Here is a 24,344-nt window from a genome sequence, read left to right on the forward strand (position 1 = left end):
AAATTGAGTTTTTTCCGACACCGCTATGAGCTATCTGACACGTGCCGCACGAGTGTCGGACCCCGACACGTGTCAGACACTGCGACACGCCAAATCATAGAGGTGTTCGTGCTTGGCATTAATTAGTTTTATTAAAAAAAAGATAAAAGACCGAACCAGATTCAACTGGTGGTAAAAAAAAAATCGAAACAATAGATAGATTTACGGTTAAAAAAAAAGGATAAATGTAAATTTTAAAATAAAAGGGAAGAAAAAGAAACAAAATATCCTAAAATAATGGTTGGGCTTAATTAGGCCCCCATTATATATATAAAAAATAATAATGGGAAATTCTGTATAAATTTCATAAGTGTGTTGTCAGTCTCTCACATTCATCCTCGTAGAAGAAAGAGGCAAGGAATCCAGTTCAGAGAGTGAGATTGATTCTTTCACATTCATCCACCAAAAGGTAATACATTGCATTAATCTCTCGTTATCAATTCTTATAAATCTTTTTATTTATTTCATTAATCAAATAAATTTCAATATAAAGAAGATAATAGACAAATACAAATAATACAATATTGACTAGTTCGATAAATCATCGCTCTTGCAAGAGTGTGATGAATAACAATATTTCCTTACCGTTTTATAGACTTCACTTCGAACTTAAATTGTAATTATTGAAATATTTTATGTGTTCTTTTATCTTATGTAATTATCGTTGACACAAGTATTTTTTTTTTTACAAGAGTGAAATTATTGTGTTATTTCTTATAAAACTTATTAAATGAATAATAGTACGGTGTATATTTTTTAATAAAAAGTTAGAAATTTGGTTAGAAGTATTTAGGGTAACTTAGATAATTTTATACTAATTAACTTTATTATTATAATATTACAGTATTATTAATAGTTAGTAGTATTATATATTACAATATTATTAATAGTTAGTAGTAAGTAAACTTGATAGTAATATTCTTATAAAAAAAACTTGATAGTAATATTGTTTATGTTTTTTTTTATTGAAAAATATTGTTTATGTTTTTATTTATATATTTCTATTTAATGAGCATTCATCGTATTTTTTCTATAATTTTTTTATTTGACTAAAGTTTCTATAATTTTTTTTATTATTTTTTTTGTTCCTATTTTTATGCTAGATTATTATTTTTGTTTTGTTGCTATTTTTATGCATAGATTCATACATAAATAATTTTTTAATGAATGAATATATATAGTTTTTTTTTTTTCCTGTTTGAGGAGCGCATCAAAATAGGTGTTTGTTATATCTAAATCTGAATCGATATAAATTGAAATTCTTTCCATTTTTTATCTTGATTAATAACAACTTCTTGTCACTTTTCTCTGTTCTCACAGTTTCGCAGTCTCTACTATTTACTACAATACAACAATGAATAATAAATTTATCGGCGAACAAGCTACGTTCATTGTTGACAAATATTTGTCAGACAACAACTTCTCATGCACCCGTCAGTGTTTTCGAAACGAAGTTTCTTTATTTGCTCATTCTCCCATTCACGAGGTACTTTTGTTGCATCTTTATTTTCAATTTATTTTCAACACTTCGGTTTCTTCTATTTTGTCAAAGATTTCTAGATATTAGGTCTAACTTTTCTTTATGTATTTATTTATTTATTTATTTATTTATTGATATTTATATTTTATTTATTCAGGCACCAAAGAATCTGATGACATTGAATGAGATGTTAGAGGAATATATCAGTTTAAAAGAGCAGAAGGAAACAATGGATAAAGAAAAGGCTAATTTAGAACATGCGAAAAATCAAATTCTAATGCACATGAATACTTACAATGTTAGTGGGCTCATTCCTCCACCTGCTGCAAAATCAACACTCACTCATGTTCCTCAACCAGCAATTATTAGTAACAAATCTCATCCAGGTACAATCCTTTATTCACAATATAGTTTGTTACTACTTTCGGTCTTTTTTACAAGAAACGGTTAAATATTTAATGTATCCGGTCAATATAGATCAGATACATTTCAAATATTCAACTAACCTTAAAAATAAGTTGTTTCTTATAAAATTGACATTAGGGAGTTCTTTTTCGAATATGTAGAGTTCCTATGCCTTGAAAATTTTTCTGGGAGAACTTAGAGAGTTATTTGATGGAGTGATTTACAAGTTTGCTAATTCATACTTTGAATTTGTCTACTCTGCTCTTTATCATTCTTGATTTTAATGTTTTATCTATTTTTACTTAGGTGTCTCTACTTCTGGGCAAAACAAATTCAATACACAGTTGCAACCTCCTTCGAGCATTTCAAATATATCTAGTAGAAAGAGAAAGGATATTTCAGATATGGATGCTCCTTCAGCACCCAAACACCATCATACTTCATCTGGTAGAAGAATTCCCATACAAGGTATTAATGTAACAATGTCTTCTCAAATTGATACAAATATATCTTCTATGGAGAATTCTTTTGTCGTGCCGTGCGATGGAGAGGCCGTGACAACTAGTTGCAATGCAATATCATGCAAGAGAGTTATGGCTAGTCCAACGAAACAAATGGCTTCCAAGGAAACGAGTCATTGCATTTCTCCTGTCATGACAAATTCAGACAAGCCGAGTAAGATCAGCGATCATGAGGCCGTGCCAACTAGTTACAATGCAATATCATGCAAGAGAGTTATGGCCAGTCCTACTAAACAAATGGCTTCCAAGGAAACGAGTCATTGCATTTCTCCTGTCATGACAAATTCAGACAAGCCGAGTAAGAGTGATCATGAAGAAAGTATGCTGGGCATTGATTCTGCCGATGTGCCTGAAAGCTTGAAAAATCAGCTGTTCAATGAGATTTCTACACCTGCATCCGAAAATCAATTCGACAATTCTGCCTTTGATGATCATTTAAACCTAGATGATCTTTTAATCGTAGATGATCTTTTAAACGTAGATGATCTTTTTAACTCAGATGATGATGACATTTATAAACTAATTGACTTTTCAAGCTAGCGATGCAAATAGAAGATTGGAGCTTCAATGTTGATGAAGAAATCTGTAGCTTTTGAAAATGCTGTTATGTTTTGTTCGAAAATGTAGCTTTGTACGAACACACATATTTTGTTTGTACAAACAAATAATTCACTTAATATTTGGCGTGCTGCAAATGATTGTTGGATTACTGGGGTGCCAACATAGTTGGGATGTCAGTTATTCATAATGATGCCTTTGCACTTCCAATTTTTGTCTTAGATGATATATACAATATTGGTTCCTTTTAAATCGAAATAATATATATTATGTTTCTTTTATATATCTTTTATCAGCCAATATCTTTGGTTTGCAGTAAGTTCAGTTAAATTGATGTCTATAAATTGAATATCTGATTAGAAGAAATAGGCAACAATATATTGTGGTTAAATACCTTGATGCATGTGTAATATACTTTGAAACATTTGATGTAATTTTAAAATGAAAATGTACTAGACATGATTGTTTCGTTATCAATTTTAGGCAAAGGTAAGTTGTGCTATTAAAACAGGATTACTTCAAAATTTTATATATATAATGTCTATCCAAAATAATCTGAAAATGGGGAATAAAACCAAAAGAATTCATTGAGCTTAAACTTCATAAACAGAACAACTTTCTCTGCATTAACATATCATTTAAGCCAAGTACTTTTCAACCTTCTCCACCTCCTCTGTGCTCCCAATGTAAAGTGGAACACGCTGATGAATCTGTCCATAAAAAAGAAAAGTTGAATAAGACTATCCAACCTAACATTTATAATGAACTATTATAAAGGAAACAAAAAGTTCCTCAACCGCGGTTTGGACTGCGACATCAAGGTATTTGATGTCTCTGCGACTCCAACATGACCAAAATTAGGTCGCAATCACATCTATCATATTTGATCGTGATTCTCTTGAATACAAGAGATGGTGATTGCGATCAAGATTTAGACAATGTTTATAGAAACAAGACCAGAGATTTAATTTTTTAATCCTTTGGGTCATGGTTCAATTGGTTAAACCTAACCGCAAGACAAATAATTACATAAAAAAGTATTTGAAAAGTTAAAATAGAAAGAAAAAAGAAAGTTTAACCAATCTTAGGTTATACCCAGTTGAACTAGACTACAGTTCAACTGGGATCACACCGACCGACAAAATAGTCAGTTTGTGGTTCAATCGGTTGAACCGACTAGTTTGGTATGATCTTAAAATCATTGATTTAAGACATTGCATTATAGATGCATATGAAATCAGTCTACACTTACTTCTGTGGGTTGAATGTCAAGTACTCTCTGATGACCATCTGAACCTTTTCCACCAGCCTGTTCTACAATGAAACTCATTGGAGCACACTCATATAAAAGCCTAAGCTTCCCATTCTTACTTTTCTTGTCCCTAGGGTACCCATAAATGCCACCATAAAGCAGTGTCCTATGGAAATCACCTACCAAACTACCAATATACCTTGCAGAATAAGGTTTGCCATTTGCACCTGGTTCCTTAAGAGAATCAATGTATTTCTTTAATTTGTCATCCCACAACCCATAATTCCCTTCATTGAAAGAATAAATTTGCCCTGATTTTGGTATTTGAAGATTTTCCTGAGTCAAAACAAATTCTCCATACATTGGATCCAATGTGAATACAAAAACTCCTTTGCCAATTGTTAGAACAAAGATTACTGAGCTAGAATACATGCAGTAACCAGCTGCTAGTAGGTTGCTTCCTGGTTGGCACACATTCACAATGCACCTTTGTTCTTCTGTGTCAAGCTGCAATCAAAATTTGTACTGTGTTAAGAAATGTTTTAAAACTCGGATCAGAGATTGAACCAGTAAGATCATTTGGTCATGGTTCAATCGGTTCAACCAATTGCAGTTAAGCCCTTGTTCAACTAGACTACCTTTGTAGTTTATTTTGTCAGCCAAACCTGATCATACACCTATGACAGTTGAATCAAAATTTTCAAGGCCCTTATCAATATTTTTTGTTTTTTGAAAACTCAGTATCCGGCCAATACCACCGCCCACTTGTGGGGGCCTCGTTTAAGGACAGTTTTTTTTTTTTTTTTTTTACTCTGTATGGACTAGCCAACCCAAATTTATACCAGGGGGAATCGAACATGAGACCTTGAGAGGAGCACACTTCAAGGTCTCAAGCCCTTGTCAATTCTTAATGAAATGAATAATATTTTTTCTAATTTCTTGATAAATAGGTAAACCGTGTGTGTGAATGTTGTAAACCTCAGAGTACCGAGTTCGATTTCTAATCATAATAAAACATAATCTATTCCCAAACATCACTTACTGTGGGGTCATCAGAGTCACTAGTGTCAGCTAGACACTCATCATTGGGGCTGTAAATGCCAAAAATGGAACCAGTTGAAACTGCAGCATCAATATTTGATGAACCATCAAGTGGATCAAATACCACAATGTAGTTTCCTGAATAACTCTCTTCTACTGCCACTGGTACATCCTCTTCCTCTGATGCTATTATACCTGTCCTCCCACTTGACCTCAAGCAATTTGAAAAAACCTGAAAATAAATACAAAACAATACACTGTTTATCAATATTAGTAGCTACCTACCTAAGTAAACCTTTAAATTGAAGTACCTATAAATTTTGGTTAAGAATGTGAGAAACAAACGCTTCTACTTCTACTACAGTCTTTTAGAATAAATGTTTTTGCAAATTAACTTGGCGAAAATTAAATTTTCTCAGTGAATTGAAACATATTTAACAAGGATATTTAAATAAACCCACAATTGCGATTTTGATCGCGACATCAAAAAAATTTACGTCTCTTGAGATTTGAAGTGACTGTACTTGAGGCAGCAGCAGCATTAGTAACATTTAATTGCTATATCAAATTGCAACTCGGCCTTGAATTTTTCTTTTTGATGTTAACATCTGCCTTTTGGAGAAGACAGAGCTTTGGTAATTCAGAAGTCAGAACAATTTCTTTTAGCCATTCAAAAAAATTCAGAACATTGTTTTAAATTGTCCTCAATTCCGCACCCCGCAATTGCAGTGTGATTTTCATTACCGTGTTCAAATGCAATGCAACCGCATGTGAAGCCGCATCAGACAATTTAAGCATGTTCTTCAAATTTTCTCACAAAAAAAACTTATAAATCTCAAATCCTAATTTGCCTAAAATCTAATGAAAAACCTTACTTTTAACAGTCTGTCAACAGTATATTTCAAGCATATTTGAATCCATACTTATAGAATAAACTGATACTCTACGATGGAGGGCAAAAAAAGTCTAGTGGCATAGTAGTGTCCCACTGAGAAAGGATTCTCAAGTTGAAATTTTTTTAGAGGAAATAATGTTGGTATTTGGACATATAAAACAATATTTAAATCTAAAAAGAAATCAATTAAAATTGATCGATGGTTGAGATGTGAAAATTGAGAGAAATTGAGAGAAAACAAATTGAGAGGATCCTTTCTCGTGTCCCACTGTCATTTTATATAGATTCTTAAAATTCCAAAATCATTTCACACGGCAACAGCTGCATTGCATGTCACAGCAACCGCAATTTAATACCATAATTCAGAATTCATCCTGACTTAAACTTTTTGAATAAAGAAATGTGTAATACTTTACCTCATTCGAGACAACATCAAGTTTTTTCTGGTCTTCTCCTTGAATATTTACAGCACCTTGAACACCAGTAAGATTAGAAATATTAGCTCTTTGAACCAAAGAAGCAATCTGTTTACATGCCAAGGAAATACTAGAAAGAACAATTGTTAATTCTGCATCAATAATCCCTGTTTGTTCTTGCTTCAACAACCAACTAGTCAATGTTATAAGCTCATAACCACTTTTTTTCTTTGTTTCAGGTGTTACTTCACCCACAGCCATACATCTAACACCAGAGCCACCACTCACATGCTTTCTCCTTGAACTTGATGATAACACTGATTTTGTGTCAAAAACACACAGTTGAAAAGGACAAAGACGTGAAGGTGAACATGGTTTTGAGAATATTAATTGTGATGATGCTGTTGCTGCTGCCATTGCAACCATGGTTATTGTAAAGTTTTAGTTTTTGTTGATTTTTTTTTTTGGAGGGTGTTGCTAGTGATGAAGTTGCATGGATGGATTGTGTTGTAAGGTATTGATGGAAAAGAGATTGTAAGGTTCATAATTGTTTGTGATACTGTTGGTCCCACTTATCTTATTCATATGATTTTTCCTTTTTGTGATTGATATTACTTGTGGATTCCAATGGTTCTGTTCTGCCACGATGGATTTTTGTATTTTTTTTTTTATCAAAATAAGAAAAAAATTGTACTCTCAACAATTCCAAAACAATTTTTTTTTCTTTCACCACCAGTTTAATCTGGTTCGGAAGTTATTTTTAACATCAAGTGATTCCAGTCCCCCCACAATTGTTGGGAATCGAACCGTGATCCTTCTTACCAAGTTCAGCATCAATCACCACTAAACCAACTATTGGTTGAATTCCAAAACAATTCGATGTCGTGGACTTTGGAATATTAAAGTAATACACACAAGTGAAGATTAAAGTCAACATGTTGTTGACTTATCATTGACGTGTTCATGTTTTATTGGAAAATGTTAACTAGTGCCCTCGGGGCACTAGTTAAGGATACTAATTATAGTAAAATTACATTGAAACTTGTGTAGTCAATGTTTGTAAAGTATAAAAAGTGTCATTTCCAATGCAAAAATTATTTTTTTTATATCTTTAACTAGTGCCTCGGGGGCACTAGTTAGCATCACCCTTTCTTTTAATATCCTTGTGTCAGTTTAATCCGCATTATAAGTAACAAATGCAGTTGCTAGATAAATAGTAAATTTTTTTTTTTCATTTCAATTTTTTTTATTACAACGTCAATTAGTTAAATAAGAAAATACATGAGGCGTGCCAAAAGCATGGGTGATGCGATAAGTATAGTGGTCTAAAACCGATCGATATGTTGAATCTGACTTGTGTGTGTTGAGCATAGGAAGCCCAAATGTTAAGGGTTACTGGCGCGCCCTAAATGGTATTGATGTGGGAGATAATATTGAACTTTTTTCTCATTTAAATACTATATTGCCTTTACCGGCCCGTAACGTGATACACATCCAAGGTGTAGGAAGGATGTTTTCTCTTTAGGTCCCCAATGTAACTTTTATACCTCCCAAAAATCCAATTTTGCTCTTGATAAAAATTTCGATTCGCAGAAACCAAAGTTTTTCTAGTTCAAATTCAGGAAAAATTCGGTTAACAGAAACCGATTTTTTTTTCAAGCAAAAGAAATTCGGTTTCGTAGAAACCGGAATTTTTATTTAAGGGCAAAAAAATAAAATCCAGGGAGAAAAAGAATCATGGAGACCTAAAGAGAAAACATCTGTAGGAAGCATTGAGCCGTAGAGAAATCTTGACCTAATTGTTCAGTAAGGCCCAAGAGAGATTTTTTGGCCACTTTTCCACCTTCTTGCGTGCTTTATTTGTTTCATATTTTACTCTTTTGGTACTTAACTAGCAGATGGCTAAAAGAGAGTTTTTTTACTTTCAAATTTCTTATTTTTATAATATTCGCTACCTAAGTAGCACACAGGGGATATATTGATAATTTTGTAGGAAGTCCGAAATATTGTTAGGGTGACAAAAGAAAATCTCTATAGCCAAGTCATAGAAATGGAACGACTTTATTCTACTCGAGAAACGATTCTAGAAGAGAAAAAAAATTTCTTCCACCCTTGCAATTATTTTGATGGGACTAATTTGGTTTCATGTATAAACTAAAAACAATCAAGTTTTTTATTTTTACACATTATTACAAAAAATTGCTTGATTTGCATAAATTCTTTGAAATACATACCAGAAAATTGCTTCAGTTTGAAATTTCATACTAGAACATATTTGATGATTGTTCAGGTTTCAATTTTTCAATAATTCAACTTTTTAATTTCTACGCACTTTGTCTTTTAACTTTTTTCTTCTTCTCTCTTAATTCATTGAAGCAATAGTTTGTTCACTTTCAACTAGGGGTGTGCATGGTCGGTTTTTCTCCAAAACCAAAACCAAACCATTTATAAACCATTTTTTTGGATTAGTATCCATAATCAAATCCACATTTTATTTAAAAACCGATTATCAAACTAGTTATAAATATGATTATGGTTACGTAACCGGTTAAATTTGTAAATCCGATTTTTAAATTGGTTATTTATCAAATTTAGTTTAAAACCGAATATTTCTTAAATTCAATTTTAAATCTAGTTACTAGTTATTTTTTGGTTTGGGACCAATTATCCTCCAAATTCATTTTTTTTTCTTTATTAAATCTCTTCACGTCCTTATTGTCAAAAAAATTTTTTTTTTAAAAATATGCATATAAAAAAATATAAATGCAATTTTTTTTTAAAAATAAAAAAGAAGGAAGGAATATATAAAAATATAAATATATAAACTGGGAAAGTTTCAACCAATTTTTTGTCTATTTCTCTTGCTGTTACTTCCATTGAATGATCTTTTAGTTACATCTGAAAATTTTATAATATTGATAGTGAAAATATCATGGAATATTTTCAACGAACTTTTCACTAATCCAACTTTTTAATTTCTTCACACTTCATTTTTTTTCTTCTTCTCCTGGCTTATCAATTAGACAGGGGTTAGGATCAATTTTGATCCGAAATTACTACTTTTGATCTTTTTTTATTTATTTTTTTATTTAAATAAGTGAGGATATTATTAGAATTTGGAAACCTATACTCAATCACAAAAGCTAGTTTGAGGTTGAGGTTTGCACTACACTTATAAAGGTTATCTTTGCCATATCTCTAGACAATGTGGGACTTCTAACACACCCCCTCACGTCTAGGACTGAACAAGCTGGAACGTGTAATCAACAACAACGGGTGGCCAAATATGTCATGAATATCGAGGCCTAAATAATCTTTACAAAATCAGCTTGTAAGGTGAGGATTGCCTCTAGTATATAAACACTTAGTCAGACCATCTCTCAACCGATGTGGGACTCTTACCACACCCCCTCACGCCCAGCACTAATGGACTTGGTGCGTGGATATAAACGGTAGGTGGCCCGATAGCGGAAACCCGATAACAGGTGGCCCAACGGATCGTGGAGAGCTCTGATATCATCTTAGAAATGAGTATTGGACCTAACTCAACCTTACAAAACCGGCTCGTAAAGTGAGGATTGCCTCTTGTTTATAAACACTTAGTCAGACCATCTCTTAACCGATGTGAGACTCTTAACAGATGTTCACATATTTTTTAGGTTTCATTCGAGTTTTCTTCGAGATATTTTCATGTTTTAATCTCATCTTAGTGCAGAGTTTTTTGTTTTGATTGTTCCGTCTTAGTATGATGTTTGTTTTTTGTTCAGATTTGCAGGTTTGATTCGATCCAAATTCAGTTCAGATTCAATGACTTTAGCGTCGTCAACGTTGCAGATATGAATGCATGTCTATTCCAGACATTTGAATTTTATAATATCAATTGTAGGTTTTGTTATAGGCACTAGGCTGTTTTATGCTATTAACTCGGATGATATGAGCCTGTTCGCAGATTCATCCTTATTGATTTTTAGCGAAATTGAATAATGAATATTATTATTTTTGAGTAAAAAAAAATACTATAATTGTGTATTTTAAAAAAGTTCAAAAAGTATTTCTTTTATTGAAATATTTAGACTATTTTTTAGCCTTCGCTAGCAAAAATTATAATATCCATCACTGAAAATATCCATAAAATTTAACCATATTTAATAAAAGTTCATAAACTATTTATCTTAATTCACCGACTAATTAATATATCTGATAACTTAAAAAATACTAATAATAAGAGCCTCCTAATAATAATTATAATAAAACGGTATATATTATATATGCTGTTTGCTTAATATAATTCGATGTATTTGGTTGATACTGGCTAGCTACTTTGTTTATGGTCAGCTAGTTGCAACCTTCCTTTCTTATACGCAGACAAGACAAGTGGCAATTCTGTCGAGCCTTCGTCCATTATGACTTTTTCTTTAAGTGAAAAAATGAAGTTCTAAACGTGGGAAACACAAAACTAATTCAATGTCCTTTTGTTACAACGTCAACTTTCTAACTAACTAGCGTCACAACAAGCTAAGGGAGGCCATTCCCATTTTATTCTCCTAAATTTCCAAATACTTGTATTATTTAATTTGTAAATTCCTATCACTTTTTATGGCTTCCAATTAATATACAAATAAAAAGGTCAACGAAATACAAAGCAATGATTTTTTTTTTGTCGAATAATGTAATACTAGCTAGAAATGCATTTTTATCTATATAATTCATGCATGTAGACAAATCAATGACCATTTAATTAATCAAATACTCAAAAATACAAAAAGTTGATGTATTTAATAGGTCTTTACCGCTTGCAATATGACCGATTTTTGACTTACCCCTACAAAATAATTTTTTTTGATTACCCCATCGTAATATCAAGATTCCATCGTTTACCCCCTTGGATTGAGTTTTACATATATCAATTTTGTAAATTTTTTTTTTTTTATAATCATGAGGGCCTAAGCCCGAATTCATTTATCTTTTATAAAAATGATTGAAGGTAGTACTAATTAGTTCAAATTAATAATTTTTTTTTAATTTTTTTTAGAGTTGTAATACATTTTGACTGAAATTTAACCTGTTTAATCTCGAATAATGTTTGAATTTTTTTTTTTTTTTGAATACCTAAAATTGTGTAAAAATGCTATAGCAGTTCTGTAAAAAAATAAAAAATCATGTGTGATTTAAGATTTAATTAAGAAAGAAAAAAAAAGAAGAGAATGGGGTGGAGCCCAAGCTAACTTATTTAGGACATTAGGAGCCATCTTAACGCGTCCATTAGACACATTTCCCACCTATATATAGTCAAATCTTTGTTACATTTTCATATAGTTTGTGAACATCTCTTCCATACAATTACCATATTCTCAAAAACAAAGAAAAAATCTTCCATACCATATTTCCTATTTTTTTTAATTCAATTCCTTAATTTTTGATACACTATACACAAATCTTATAGTAATAGCCAAAATTTCAAACCATGTCTTACTCATCCAAATTACCTTTGGTTATGTTCTTTTGTTCCCTTTTTATCCATGCATCTTTTGGTACGCATACTATATATATATATACAACCCTCTAAAATATTTTCCAATTAATATCTAGTTATTAACGCAATTTTTTTTTATTTAAAAAATTAAATCTTGACATAATATGTATTTTAATTAATTCTCAATCTTCAATTGACAGCTGAAGTTGTATGTGAGGAGTTGCAAAAGGATTTATGTTCTTTCTCAATAGCTTCTTCGGGAAAACGGTGTTTGTTGGAGACAGAGAAGGCCGCGGATGGTGGCGTAGAATACCAGTGCACGACATCGGAAGTTGTGGTGGAGAGAATGGCAGGATACATAGAGACAAATCAATGTGTGAAAGCTTGTGGAGTTGAAAGGAATTCTGTTGGAATTTCTTCTGATGCATTGCTTGAGCCACAATTCACTGCCAAACTTTGTTCACCATCTTGTTACCAGAATTGCCCCAATATTGTTGATCTTTATTTCAATTTGGCTGCTGGAGAGGGTAAGAAAATTTTCATTTGGATTGTCTTTAGTATAAAAAAAATTATTTCCTTTAGTATGATTTTAAAATATACTCCATTTAGCCACGAATATAAGCGAAACTGTACTTTTCAGATTTATTGAATAACCGATGTATTTGGTTTGTATTATAGTCCGAATATATCAGTTATCTAATGAATCTGAAAGGACAATTTTGCTTATCATTGTGGCCATAAATTAAATTAGACTAATCATTAGTTACTTGACAAAAAAATAATAATTAGACTAATTATTTCAATTTTCAACCCATCAATTTAGAAAAAGTGAGATGCATTTCATGATGTGATATTCCTTTTAATCTTATTTTGATCAATTCAAATAATTGGACTTTAGTGATTAGTGTTGAAAACTACATGTTGCTGTCTTTATTTCAAGAACCTTCCAAGAATGTTCTCTCAACTAACATAGTAATAATTAATAAATCATGGTTGAAATTTCAACTTAATAAGGATGTTTAGTCTTTTCTTTTTGTTCTAATTTCTTGGTTGAAAGTGAACATTAAAATGTAAAAACTTCAAATTTAATCAAAGATACACATTTGTCATTCTTCGCAAACAAAATATAAAATAACTATGGTTCTTTTCCTCGTATTAGTGATCATATTTGCATTTTTTTTTTAATTTAATTATTTATGAAGGACTATATATGTTTTGTTTTATGAGTTTCACATAGACATAAACGAAGATTGATTTGATATTATGCAGGTGTGTTTTTGCCTGACCTCTGTGAGATGCAAAAGACCAACCCTCGCCGCGCTATGGTCGAGCTTGTGAGCTCTGGAGCTGCATCTGGCCCTGTTTCTTATGTGTCAGAGGACATGCATGTAGCATTTGCCCCTGCTCCTCTGTAAAAAAAAAGTACCTTAGTCCCATGAATTAGTTCTCAATTTATCTTTTGCATAGATGGGAAAGAATTAGAAAGTACTCGCATTATGTTTTGGGATTTGATCATTGTAATAAAAATCTTTAATTTGTTGGTACTCAACGAATTTTCAAAATTTGAAATTAGTTTGTACTTCAAATAATTTCAATAAATAAAATGTAATGCATTATTTGCTATTAGTTTAGCTCAGTATACTTTTCTACCAGTCTCAAAATCAAAATTCTTTAGCTAATTAAAAATTCTCAACTAAAGAAAAAAAGTTTAAGTCATCATATTAAAAACTTTGAGGACTTGAATTATATGGAAGCATAAAGAAGAGAATCCTTGTTATAAAATTTGGGTAGTCAATATTTTTTATATAAAAAATATATTACATTTTAAAAAAAAAAAGAGGGAATCTGAATCGTAAAAATAGCCAATCCTTTTTTTCTGCCCAATTACTCCAAGGCTTTTGCACTATCAGATGTGATTAATAATTTCAATTCACATTCCAATGTTTTGCAGAATCTAAAACACGTTGAAGAAATAAAACGTCTATCTTAAAAACCAAACAAACTCTTCATAATAAGCAAGTTTCATCGATTGCTTTTCTTTTCTAACTAGGCGATCTGCTATTGTTTGTTACAATGGCTGGTACTGTAATTCAATCAGTTCAACAAGTTGACAGAGTTATATTGAGAGTTTTGGTGGACAATGAAAGGAACAAAGTTGTGTATGCCGAGGCAGGGAAGGATTTTGTTGATGCTCTTTTCAGCTTCTTAACACTGCCTTTAGGTACTATTGCTAGACTTGTTGCTAAAGAGTCGAATGTTGAAGCAGTGAGATTTGGTAGCATTAGCTCACTCTAACAAAGTGTGGCAAATCTTGATGAACAATGTCTCTCGACACATGCCTGCAAGGAAATGCTACTCAATCCTAGAAACTTTATGGAAGCTTATTGCCGTAATATGAAATTGAACATCGACGACACTGAACCCAGGAAGTATTTTGTCTGTGAGAACTTGACTTGTTACTCTGAGAGTAGAAGTGGCCTGTGACCTTTTGAGCACTTTTAGGAATCAGAGATGCACTTGTGGAGGGGTAATGACCAAAGTAGTAATCCCATATAATTGTTTGATTGGAGAAAACGGATTTGTCAAGGAAACTGCTACATTTATAATTTGTGATGATCTTTATGTTATGCCTAACATTATCGGAACAAGTGTTCATCTGCTTCGGAACCTTGGAGTCCAAAACATTCAAGCTATTGAGGAAAGAACACTGCTCATAACCAGAAATGAGGCATGCTTTCTTGGCATTTCGCTCTATACAAATATATCTTTGCTGCTGATTTTTGTTTAATTAATTAAGTTATTTTTGATTGATTTGATTTGTGCAGGTACTTTATCTTCTCAAATTCTCAATGCTCTCAAATACTCCTTGAACTGATTTTATATTTAGAAATAATAATCAATTTATTCGTAGTTTGAACCAAAGAAACCAATCTGTGTTTGAGATTAGAGATGGATCACCCTATGATTTTAGACAAATGTCTGTGAAACTACTGGTGAGAAACTCAACAAGAGAGGTTTTGTATGCTGAAGCAGAGGAAGATTTTGTTGACTTTCTTTTGAGTTTTCTCACTTTCCCCTTAGGAGGAGTGTTGCATATGCTTCAAGGATTCTCTTCGGTAAGCTCCATTGATAATTTATATAATAGCATGACTGAGTTGAGTCCAGACAGATATTTGATTTCACAAGACCTAAAAAACAAACTGGTAACGCCTCTGTGTGCCCCTCAATTCGAGCTTAGGAACCAGTTATTACCAATCAGTGCTGCTTCGTTACCTATGTATTATTTTTTTGAAGAAGCTAAATTAGCCCACCCAAATTGGCGCCAGAGCGTTACCTATGTATTATTATCATACTTACCAAACGAAGGTGTTCAGTAGATGTCTTCCGTCAGTTAATTCAACACCAAGTATGTGAGCAATTGTGTTAGTCAACATAATACACCATTGTCTTTCGTTGATCCTAAGTTTTGTTTGTCAAAATCATCAAGCTCTGGAGAATATGCCAAAGGACCTTCAATGTTCCTGGTGACAGACAGCTTGGTTGTGACTCCAATGTCTTCTGTATCTGCTGCTTCATATCTAATAAGATCAAATGTCCCTCTATTTGACTTGGAGGAAATGGTCATCCGAATTGGTGTAAACGAGGTAAGAAACTTCCTTAGAATTTATGCTTTGAAATTCAACTAGAATCTGTTTTTTACATTACACTGGTACTGATTTGTTTTTTAATTTTTATGTTAATGTAGGGTCTCAACATACTAAAAGCTGTTTTGACCTCGACTTCTGCTTTGACAATTGGTCTCTTCCAGATTATAAGAACTAATCTTGGAGGATTGCCAAATATTTGATCTGTAGCTTTTGTTGCTTGATAGTTTTTAATTGTTTGATGGGCATGAACTCATCAATATCTTGTTCTTTCAATTTTCCATTTTGAATCTGGCAATGGTTTCTTTACATTTCTCATTTTTGTCTTCGTTACTATTTATTTCTCTTGTTCTCTATTACATCTCAGAAAGAAACACCAAATAAACAATGTTGTTTTAGAATAATGATGAAGACTATTAAGGGAAGCTATACCTAAAATTGTATAAACACATTGAGAATAAATTACAAGGGGAAAGGAACAAAAGTATACTTTTTGTGTGGAATAATTTTTGGCCGAACTCCAGTTTATCAGGTCTCCCTTCCCTTGGGAACCGGAGGGTTAAGATCAAAAAATGAAAAACAATTGGGAAGCCTTCAAGAATTTATATCATTGCACAAATCAAACCAAAAAGACAGCCAGCAACAAGTAATGCAGCAGAAAACAGAATAGTACTATAGTAGTGCTTAAACCAGAAACGCACAAACTAAACAGGTAATGAAGCGGTGAATATTCACAGTGCAGAAAATGATAAACCAAAAACAACGATAACACAGTTTATTTAGTAACCAGAAACACAGCAACCGTAAACAAGCAAAAATGCCAAAACATACATATCTGTGCAGTAAAATTATCAACTGATGAAATTAACAAGAGATGGTTTCATCATGAGACGGGAAGAATTGTACACACAAGTTTGATTATAAAGTTTGGCCTCAAAAGATAGATTACATCTCCGGGAGAGAGCATCTCCTTCAATAAACACATTCCAGGTTTGTAAATTACTGCTGCTTCTATGTTGTTTATATTAAACTTTTGCATTACTTTTGTTTCTATTTCAGTGTGAAAAAACCGGTTTTTGTTTATGCGTTTCTGCATAATCTCAGTTTTGACACTGCATGACTTTTTGTTTAAAATGTACTTCTGCATTGCTATCTTTCTTGTTTATCCCTCTGTGGTTTGCACAATTCAGCAATGTCGTATTTACTGGTTTACTGTACATTTTTCTGGTTTTGGGATTCTTTTTGTTAAGAGTCACAAGAGTCAATTGTTTTTGCTATAAATTTTCCATGATATTCAAAGCAAATAACATTCACAGAGCAATGTTATTGAAACATGATGACATATAACTGAGAAAACTTGCAGTTACCATTCGTAGAATTGTCTGTATTGTTAGAGAAGTGGTAAAAGATTTGTTATATTTTGATTAGGAGATCCACAAGCACTATGGCCTCATTAAATTGTAAATTACTATTTCCTACTTCCTATGTTTAGATCACAGAAAGTAATCTAACTGTTTGTCTCATCCGTTGCTTAGTTTTTCCGCGTCCTGTAATATCAAATGCTTTTACTTTTCCTTACTCTCTATAAACATTCCTACCATGCTTCCGTGCCCAAGGTGCATATGTTGGAGTTGCAGATCTGAAATCCAAAAAAATTGTATTATAGTACTACAAGCTAAGTGTAAAAGTGAATCCCAAAAATAAAATGTAAACAAAAAGTAAATTGAATTCATAAAGCTTAAATGTTAAAACTTAGAACATTCAAGGCAGATAATTTCTCTTATGGAACATGAGTTTTGTAGTTTGTACTCAATTGAAATACTAAAATTTTAACATTTATACCACCCATCAAAGACCTCATTTGTGTACTTGTACAAATGTAGATATTTTCTAAGTAGTACATAACAATAATCAATGTCACTTCCACATTAACCTTTTTCCCTCTATTATTTTTAATGTTTCTCATGTACCTCAATCTATCTATTAATACATAAAGAAAAGGATAGAAAAACAATGAATTAACATAAATAATAATAAAAAAAAAACTTACTCTCAACCAACTGAAACTAAACTTTCCACATACTCCATTGCTTTGTCAACGGACCAATTGCTATTTATACTTGTAATGCTCTTTACTGTTTTATCTTTTAAATTATAGATAAATGCTCGATTACGAAGTTTATCTGTAAAAATTCCCATATCACCATTCACATAAAGACACACTAATGGAAAACCATAATCGATATTATGGACGTTAAGATTCTGGAAGCTAAACTTAAATAATTGCTTCCAAGACTCTTGAACTCCATACTGTTTCATTTGCCATAAAACAAATTCAGTTTTATTGGAATCATGAGAAAAACAAAGACTGTCCATCAGAACCCTAAGAACCGGATGAAAAAATGGCACATCATCAAAACCTGGAGGCAGCAGAAACTGCTTGTATGTCTCCGTGGAAAGGTCTAGAGAGACGATCCCAAATTTCTCAACATGTGTAATAGACTCGTCAAGAGTCAACCAATTAACGGTGCCATTGAAATGAACACCATCATTAAGACGTCTATAAGGAATATCCAACCAATTAAAAGGAACCATAGGAAAGCTCTGAATATTTCTCCAACAACTATCACCTACACTAAACACTTTAACCTCGCTTTTCCATGAACCTCCGGTCTCACTAGCACGAAACGCAACAACCTTATATGTTCTCGTTGAAGCATCATAACCAAACGTGAAGTGAAAAAAGCCTAAATCAGGCCAGTTGCTATAACATAACGACGACCCTAATTTTTTAGATGTTGTTCTGGTGGCAGGGTTCCAGAAACAGAGCTCATCAGTTTGTGCCAATGTTTCAGAAGGCAAAAGGAAGCAGAGCAATCCGTTACAAGAACCAATGAACTGCCGAGGATTCTCCAAGTGATGCTTGGAATGCTGGAAATTCTTGCTGTCATAAAGGTTGATGCATGGGTTTTTGAGTATACGAGACACGGAATAGGGTACAACATTAAGATGTCTATTGCGTTGATGCCAATACATAGTGAGGTGTGGGTTTTTTGATGAATTTTTAAGATGCTTTTCGACGAAGTTTAAATCGGATATGAAAGTCATCCATGACTTGCTTAGGCATTTCATCCGCATGATGGTTTTAACGTTAAAGAATGGCAGAATTTCGGTGAGGACTGAGGAGTTCTTCAGGGAGGAACACCATCTGCGATGAGTTCTTTGGTGTACTGGATCGACGCGGCTTCTTTCTTTTGATCGGAAACGTATCCATTGTAGAAGTTGAAAAAATCCCAACACAACTCAAGGACCGCAAATCAGTTGTGCAAATACAAAAGAGTAGAACCTTGCAATGTTATTAATTTGGCGGCAGTTGTGTGCGTTTGTTAAACCCTAACCTATGTTACTAGTATTTCTTTCTACCGTGCAATGCAATTAAAAGCAAATCAAATTTTGCAATCTTATATATAGTACTAGCTGATTTTTTTTTTTTTAAGGCAATTGTTCATATTTATCATGTTCATTTGTTCATATTTAGTTTACCGGACAACTTTAAGGACATGTGTTCCCGTTTGTTGGTTTTCTTCAACAACTTTGTTTCACATCAAATGGAAATAACTAGTTTGACACCAAATATTCCGGTTTATTAAAGGGTCGGGATCAAATGACATAAACTAGTTTGACACCAAATGTTACACATCTCAATAACGTTTTAACCGATATAAATTTTATAAAATCCACCGTTGGATTGAAAAATTTATATCATATAGATCATTTATGTAAAATTTCAGACAAATCCAAAATCATTTGATATGCTATTGCGAACATAAAGATTAACAGTATTTAAAAAACGACACAAACCGTTAATTTTGATGTATCTCAATATATATCAAATGATTTGGGATTTGTCTGAAGTGTAACATTTAGTGTCAAACTAATTGGTATAATTTGATCTGACCCATAAATAAATTCTAATTTTATTTCATTCAACTAAAATAGAATATCAAATTGATTTATTTTGGAACAAATCAATTTTTTTATTTTATGAAACAAAATCAATTATGAGGAAAGGAATAAATAAGGAAAGGAATATTTGAAGGTTTGCAACCAAAAAAAAATGCCAAAATGATCAGGATAATAATGAATAGGTACTTATTTGAAACGGTCATCAATGTTGGTTTTCTTGAAAAATTTCCTAGGTAAACACCATAGGGAAACGTGTGGAAGACATTGAAAACAGCCTTTGTGCAGAATGAAGTCTTGCCTTGTTTATAAGATTAGATGGTTAGTGAGGAAATATTTTTAGGAAAGTAGGAAAGTAGTCTGACTCAGTGAAAACTGGTTAGTGAGAAAAAATTCCTAGGAAATGTATTCTTGTAAAACGCGCTACCCTTATAAATGGTTTCCTAGGAATATTTCCTCAGAATTGATTGCGTTTTGTGAGGAATCGAATTTTTTCAGAAATTTTCATAGATAATACCAAGAATTCTTGTAGTGAGGAAGACGTCACATCTCTGCCCAAAACCTTAAAGTAGTAAGTTAACGTGTCACATCTCTTATAAACTCATCATTCTTGTTATTTCAAGTCGATGTGAGACTTAACAACCCATATTTGAAACGCAAAAATATGACACCAGTTGTTGGGAATATCAGACATAGAGAAATTAAAAGAATATTATGTCGAAAGTCCATACCGGAGAAAAAATAGAATCTGAATCAAATATGTTTAAAATACATATGCTTCCATTGTCGTCACCGACAATCATAGTTCAAAAGAACTATCATACTCCACCATAAAGAATATATTTATGGTGGAGTATGACACTAGTTGTTGGGAATATCAGACAGAGAGAAATTAAAAGAATATTATGTTGAAAGTCCATACCGGAGAAAAAATAGAATCTGAATCAAATATGTTTAAAATACATATGCTTTCATTGTCGTCACCGACAATCATAGTTCAAAAGAACTATCATACTCCACCATAAAGAGTATATTTCACATGTCAAAAAACGGCTGAAAACTATTGTGCAACTTCTGTGTTGGCAAGAAGCTCTTCAACCACCGACATAATCTAACAGCACACCTTGCATCAATATCAATCAATGCACGTGTACTGACCAATACCTTGTGTAATATTATATCGTATCAACACATCATTCACTTGATTTTCCACAAGGCAAACATAATTCTTTTATCAATTTTCTCTAGCCTAAACTACACAGTGATCTCCATCGCCGAATCAAACCAAAAAACTTTGATACCATTTGTTGGGGATTCTAGGGGATTTTGGGAGAAACATCGGGTCAAATTCTCCAGGACCTCAAGAGAGAGACACTACATCTCTAACCAAAACCTTAAAAAGTATTAGGTTAATGGTTCACCTCTCATGTAACCAAAACCTTAAAAAGTAGGAGAATGTTAACTTGTGCCCTTAAGGCACATGTTAAGGAAGCAAAAATAGAAATTATTAAATGCTAATTTGTGTATTTTGACTTTTGAAGCATTAAATTTCTTGTATCATTAAATGTTGAATTTCTATTTTAGTATATCTTAACATGTGCCCTAAGGGCACATGTTAACAAGACCCTAAAAAGTATTAGGTTAATGGTTAATTAGAAGGAATAAGGATCTTACACCAGAACTTGGTAAAAATCAAATAAATTAGAAGTTCAGGAAAATGTGGTAGATACCAAAAGTAAACTAAAGAAAATATATTAAACCAACTGGTTACAGGTTAGTTATTGTTACTTATAACTTGTAATTCAAGGAACTAGTCTAGTTTGTTATGTGGTGGTAGTTGCACTAGCTTAGAGAGGCAGATGGGGGCGTAGAATACTGGCGTTCGACATCAGAAGTTGTGGCGGATAGAATGGTGGGATACATTGAGACAGATCGATTTGGCTGCAGGACATGCATATATTTGCCATGAAATTGTGTATGGGTGGGAAGTTCTAACACATGAAAACATCAAATATTTGCATAAACTGATTTATAAGTTTGATATATCATATATAAAAATCAAAATAATTCAAGAAACAAGATCCAAGTCATAATTAACAATAAGCAATTTTTGCACAAAGATAATGCTCAGGCCCCCAATCAATAACATCTAAAAAAGAAGGCAAAATGTAAATTACTCTTTCCTACTTCCTGTGTTTTAGATCACATAAAGTAATCTAACTGATTGTCATTCCCTAACCAAGGTTGCTTAGCTTTTCCGCGTCGTGTGGTATCAATTTTTTTTCCTCTTCCATACACTTGAGACTTTCCTACCATACTTCCATGTATCATCAATAATTCCGAAGGTGCTTGGAGTTGGGTTGCAGATCTGATATTCAAAAAAATCATATTAGACTACAAGTGAAAATGCTAAATACAAAAATACAATGTAAACAAAAAGTAAAACGAATTCGTAATGCTCATAAGTGAATCCCCATATCCATAAGTAATGGCATGATATAACTAGCATATAATGCAGAGAAAATTAGAACATTCAAGGCAGATAATAATGCACATAACAAAGCACAGACTATCCTGGATCTGTTAAAACTAGCTGCAACCAAACTCAAATATATAAGCAGCAATTAGCAATCCACTGAGCCATCTTCAAATAATTCACACAATCTATTAATTAGTGCATAATGACAAGGATATATATACAATGAATTAATTTACCATAAATTCAAACAAGTGAAATTCTAAGAGAAACTAACTCTCAATGAACCGAAACCAAACTTTCTACATAATCCTTTGAATCATGGAACCACCGTATGGTATATCTACTTTTAATTTTCACAACTGTTTTATCTTTTAAATTATAGATAAATGACTTTTTGCAATGTTTACTTGCAAAAATTACTATATCAGCATTTATATAAAGGCACATCAATTGATAACGATGACCATAACGAATGTTAAGCATTGGAGGCTCCACTAGAAGACGAATTGGAAGTTGCATTGCAAGATTCTGGTAACTAATCTTAAATACTTGAGTCCAAGATTCTTGAACCCCATACTCCTTCATCTTCCATAAAATAAATTCAGTATTGTTGGAATCATGCGAAAAACAAAGACAGTCCATTAGAACCCTAAGAACCAGCTGAGAAAATGGCACCTCATCAAAACCGAGAGGCAGCAGAAACTGTTTGTATGTCTCCGTCGAAAGGTCCAGTGAAAGAATCACAAATTTCTTAATATGAGTAATAGACTTATCCAGAGCTAACCAGTTAATGGTGCCATAAAAATGCACACCATTATTAAGGCTATCTAACGTATAATAATGATCCAACGAATTATTAGGAGCCACAGGAAAATTTTGAATATTTCTCCAACAATTATCACCTAGATTGAAAACTTTAACATCGCTAGATCCATTATTTTTTTCAGCACGAAACGCTACAACCTTATAAGTTTTCGTTGAAGCATCATAACCAAATGTGAACCTACAATTGTGGTGGCCAAACGTGTCCTCAAATTTTTCAGATCTTGTTGTTCTAGTGGCAGGGTTTGAGAAATGGAGCCAATACTCAAAAGTTCCTGCCGGTTTCCTAGAACTGGAATCAAAACAGAGCAATCCGTTACATGAACCAACGAACCTCCCGTAAGCTTCCTTCCAACGATAGAAATCGTCGCTGGAAATGGTGGCGGATCAGTTTTTGAGTAAACGATGCACATGGAAGGAAGGGTACGATGAATTTCTTAAGATTCGGTTTTTTTTCATACCAAGATAAAGTGAGGTGCGGGTTTTGTGAAGATGCCTTAAGGTGTTTTTCGACAAAGTTTGATTCGGATGTGAGAGCGTTCCATGACTTGCTCACACATTTGAATTGCACGATGGTTTTTACGCTAAGCAGAGATAGGATTTCGGCGATGAGGTTGATGGGGAGGAGGATCACCTTCGACGACGAGTTTGAGTTATTTGGTGCATTGGTTAGACTTGACTAAGCTACTTGATAACTAAAAGACTAAAACACAAATCTCTGTTCCAAAATTGCATTAATTAGAGGGAAAAATGAGATGAAATGAAACCTTGTGGACCAATAGGTTTAAGTGAGATCCACAAAAATGTAACCTGTTAATGCGTGAGAACTTCTAACACATTAAAAAATCAACTGGTTTGAGTTAAAGGTGAAAGGAGTTAGGAGTAAAGTTATGCATAATGTAAAAAATACTAACACTAACAATTAATTACTAACTTTGGCCATTAAAAAAACAATCAAATATTTGCATAAACTGATTTATAATTTGATATGTCATATATAAATTAACATCAATATAATTCAAGATCCAAGTCATCATAAACAAAAATTTGACAAAACAGTATCATCAATAATGCCCAATGTGCTTATGTAGGAGTTGCAGATCTGAAATTCAAAAAATTTGTAATAGACTACAAGTGAAAAAGCAAATCACAAAATAAAATGTAAACAAAATAGTCAATCGAATTCATAAGTGAATGTGAATCCATATCCATAAAATTGGTATGACATGACATAAGTTGCATTATGTAAAATGCTACTACGAATTTGTTCATTGTAAACTAAACTTATAATGTTTATATCATTGAAACATTATACAAAATTACAAATGCAGATATTATCTAAGAAGTACTAACAAT

The 24,344-nt window shown here is 32.5% G+C and overlaps 5 protein-coding genes across 5 annotated transcripts; 2 read left to right on the plus strand and 3 right to left on the minus strand.

Moving 5' to 3' along the window:
* The first annotated feature begins 1,393 nt into the window (after positions 1-1,393).
* Positions 1,394-2,985, plus strand: LOC123891991. Its single transcript, XM_045941850.1, has 3 exons — positions 1,394-1,525; positions 1,677-1,905; positions 2,231-2,985. The coding sequence occupies exons 1-3, from the start codon at positions 1,394-1,396 to the stop codon at positions 2,983-2,985; spliced, it is 1,116 nt and encodes a 371-aa protein (XP_045797806.1).
* A 512-nt stretch (positions 2,986-3,497) lies between these two features.
* On the minus strand, positions 3,498-7,160 carry LOC123888437 (fructose-1,6-bisphosphatase, chloroplastic). Its single transcript, XM_045937499.1, has 4 exons — positions 6,608-7,160; positions 5,298-5,528; positions 4,256-4,762; positions 3,498-3,713 (listed from the first exon to the last, which is right to left on the minus strand). Exons 1-4 carry the CDS (start codon positions 7,031-7,033, stop codon positions 3,642-3,644), a joined length of 1,236 nt encoding a protein of 411 aa, XP_045793455.1. The 5' UTR covers positions 7,034-7,160; the 3' UTR covers positions 3,498-3,641.
* A 4,772-nt stretch (positions 7,161-11,932) lies between these two features.
* LOC123888438 lies at positions 11,933-13,688 on the plus strand. The gene is made up of 3 exons (XM_045937500.1): positions 11,933-12,138; positions 12,281-12,607; positions 13,350-13,688. Exons 1-3 carry the CDS (start codon positions 12,072-12,074, stop codon positions 13,493-13,495), a joined length of 540 nt encoding a protein of 179 aa, XP_045793456.1. The 5' UTR covers positions 11,933-12,071; the 3' UTR covers positions 13,496-13,688.
* Positions 13,689-17,776: 4,088 nt separating this feature from the next.
* On the minus strand, positions 17,777-18,760 carry LOC123891993 (F-box/kelch-repeat protein At3g23880-like). The gene has a single exon (XM_045941851.1). The coding sequence runs from the start codon at positions 18,758-18,760 to the stop codon at positions 17,777-17,779; it is 984 nt and encodes a 327-aa protein (XP_045797807.1).
* A 3,682-nt stretch (positions 18,761-22,442) lies between these two features.
* LOC123891994 (F-box protein CPR1-like) lies at positions 22,443-23,654 on the minus strand. The gene is made up of 2 exons (XM_045941852.1): positions 23,623-23,654; positions 22,443-23,280 (listed from the first exon to the last, which is right to left on the minus strand). The coding sequence occupies exons 1-2, from the start codon at positions 23,652-23,654 to the stop codon at positions 22,443-22,445; spliced, it is 870 nt and encodes a 289-aa protein (XP_045797808.1).
* Between the last annotated feature and the right edge of the window lie 690 nt (positions 23,655-24,344).

Source organism: Trifolium pratense, linkage group LG6 (genome assembly GCF_020283565.1).
Source record: "Trifolium pratense cultivar HEN17-A07 linkage group LG6, ARS_RC_1.1, whole genome shotgun sequence".
NCBI lineage: Eukaryota > Viridiplantae > Streptophyta > Magnoliopsida > Fabales > Fabaceae > Trifolium > Trifolium pratense.

Bases quoted from the DNA above. Each gene is read 5' to 3' on its own strand.
- LOC123891994 (XM_045941852.1), bottom strand. From the start codon at position 23,654: ATGCACCAAATAACTCAAACTCGTCGTCGAAG. The intron at 23,281-23,622 runs GTGATCCTCCTC...TTTTGATTCCAG, and splicing joins ACTCAAACTCGTCGTCGAAG to TTCTAGGAAACCGGCAGGAA.
- LOC123888437 (XM_045937499.1), bottom strand. From the start codon at position 7,033: ATGGTTGCAATGGCAGCAGCAACAGCATCATCACAATTAATATTCTCA. The intron at 4,763-5,297 runs GTAAGTGATGTT...TTTTGATTGCAG, and splicing joins GTGACTCTGATGACCCCACA to CTTGACACAGAAGAACAAAG. The intron at 3,714-4,255 runs GTAAGTGTAGAC...TTTTATGGACAG, and splicing joins TTGACATTCAACCCACAGAA to ATTCATCAGCGTGTTCCACT.
- LOC123891993 (XM_045941851.1), bottom strand. From the start codon at position 18,760: ATGTATTGGCATCAACGCAATAGACATCTTAATGTTGTACCCTATTCC.
- LOC123891991 (XM_045941850.1), top strand. From the start codon at position 1,394: ATGAATAATAAATTTATCGGCGAACAAGCTACGTTCATTGTTGACAAA. The intron at 1,526-1,676 runs GTACTTTTGTTG...TTATTTATTCAG, and splicing joins CTCATTCTCCCATTCACGAG to GCACCAAAGAATCTGATGAC. The intron at 1,906-2,230 runs GTACAATCCTTT...ATTTTTACTTAG, and splicing joins TAGTAACAAATCTCATCCAG to GTGTCTCTACTTCTGGGCAA.
- LOC123888438 (XM_045937500.1), top strand. From the start codon at position 12,072: ATGTCTTACTCATCCAAATTACCTTTGGTTATGTTCTTTTGTTCCCTT. The intron at 12,139-12,280 runs GTACGCATACTA...TTCAATTGACAG, and splicing joins TTTTATCCATGCATCTTTTG to CTGAAGTTGTATGTGAGGAG. The intron at 12,608-13,349 runs GTAAGAAAATTT...GATATTATGCAG, and splicing joins CAATTTGGCTGCTGGAGAGG to GTGTGTTTTTGCCTGACCTC.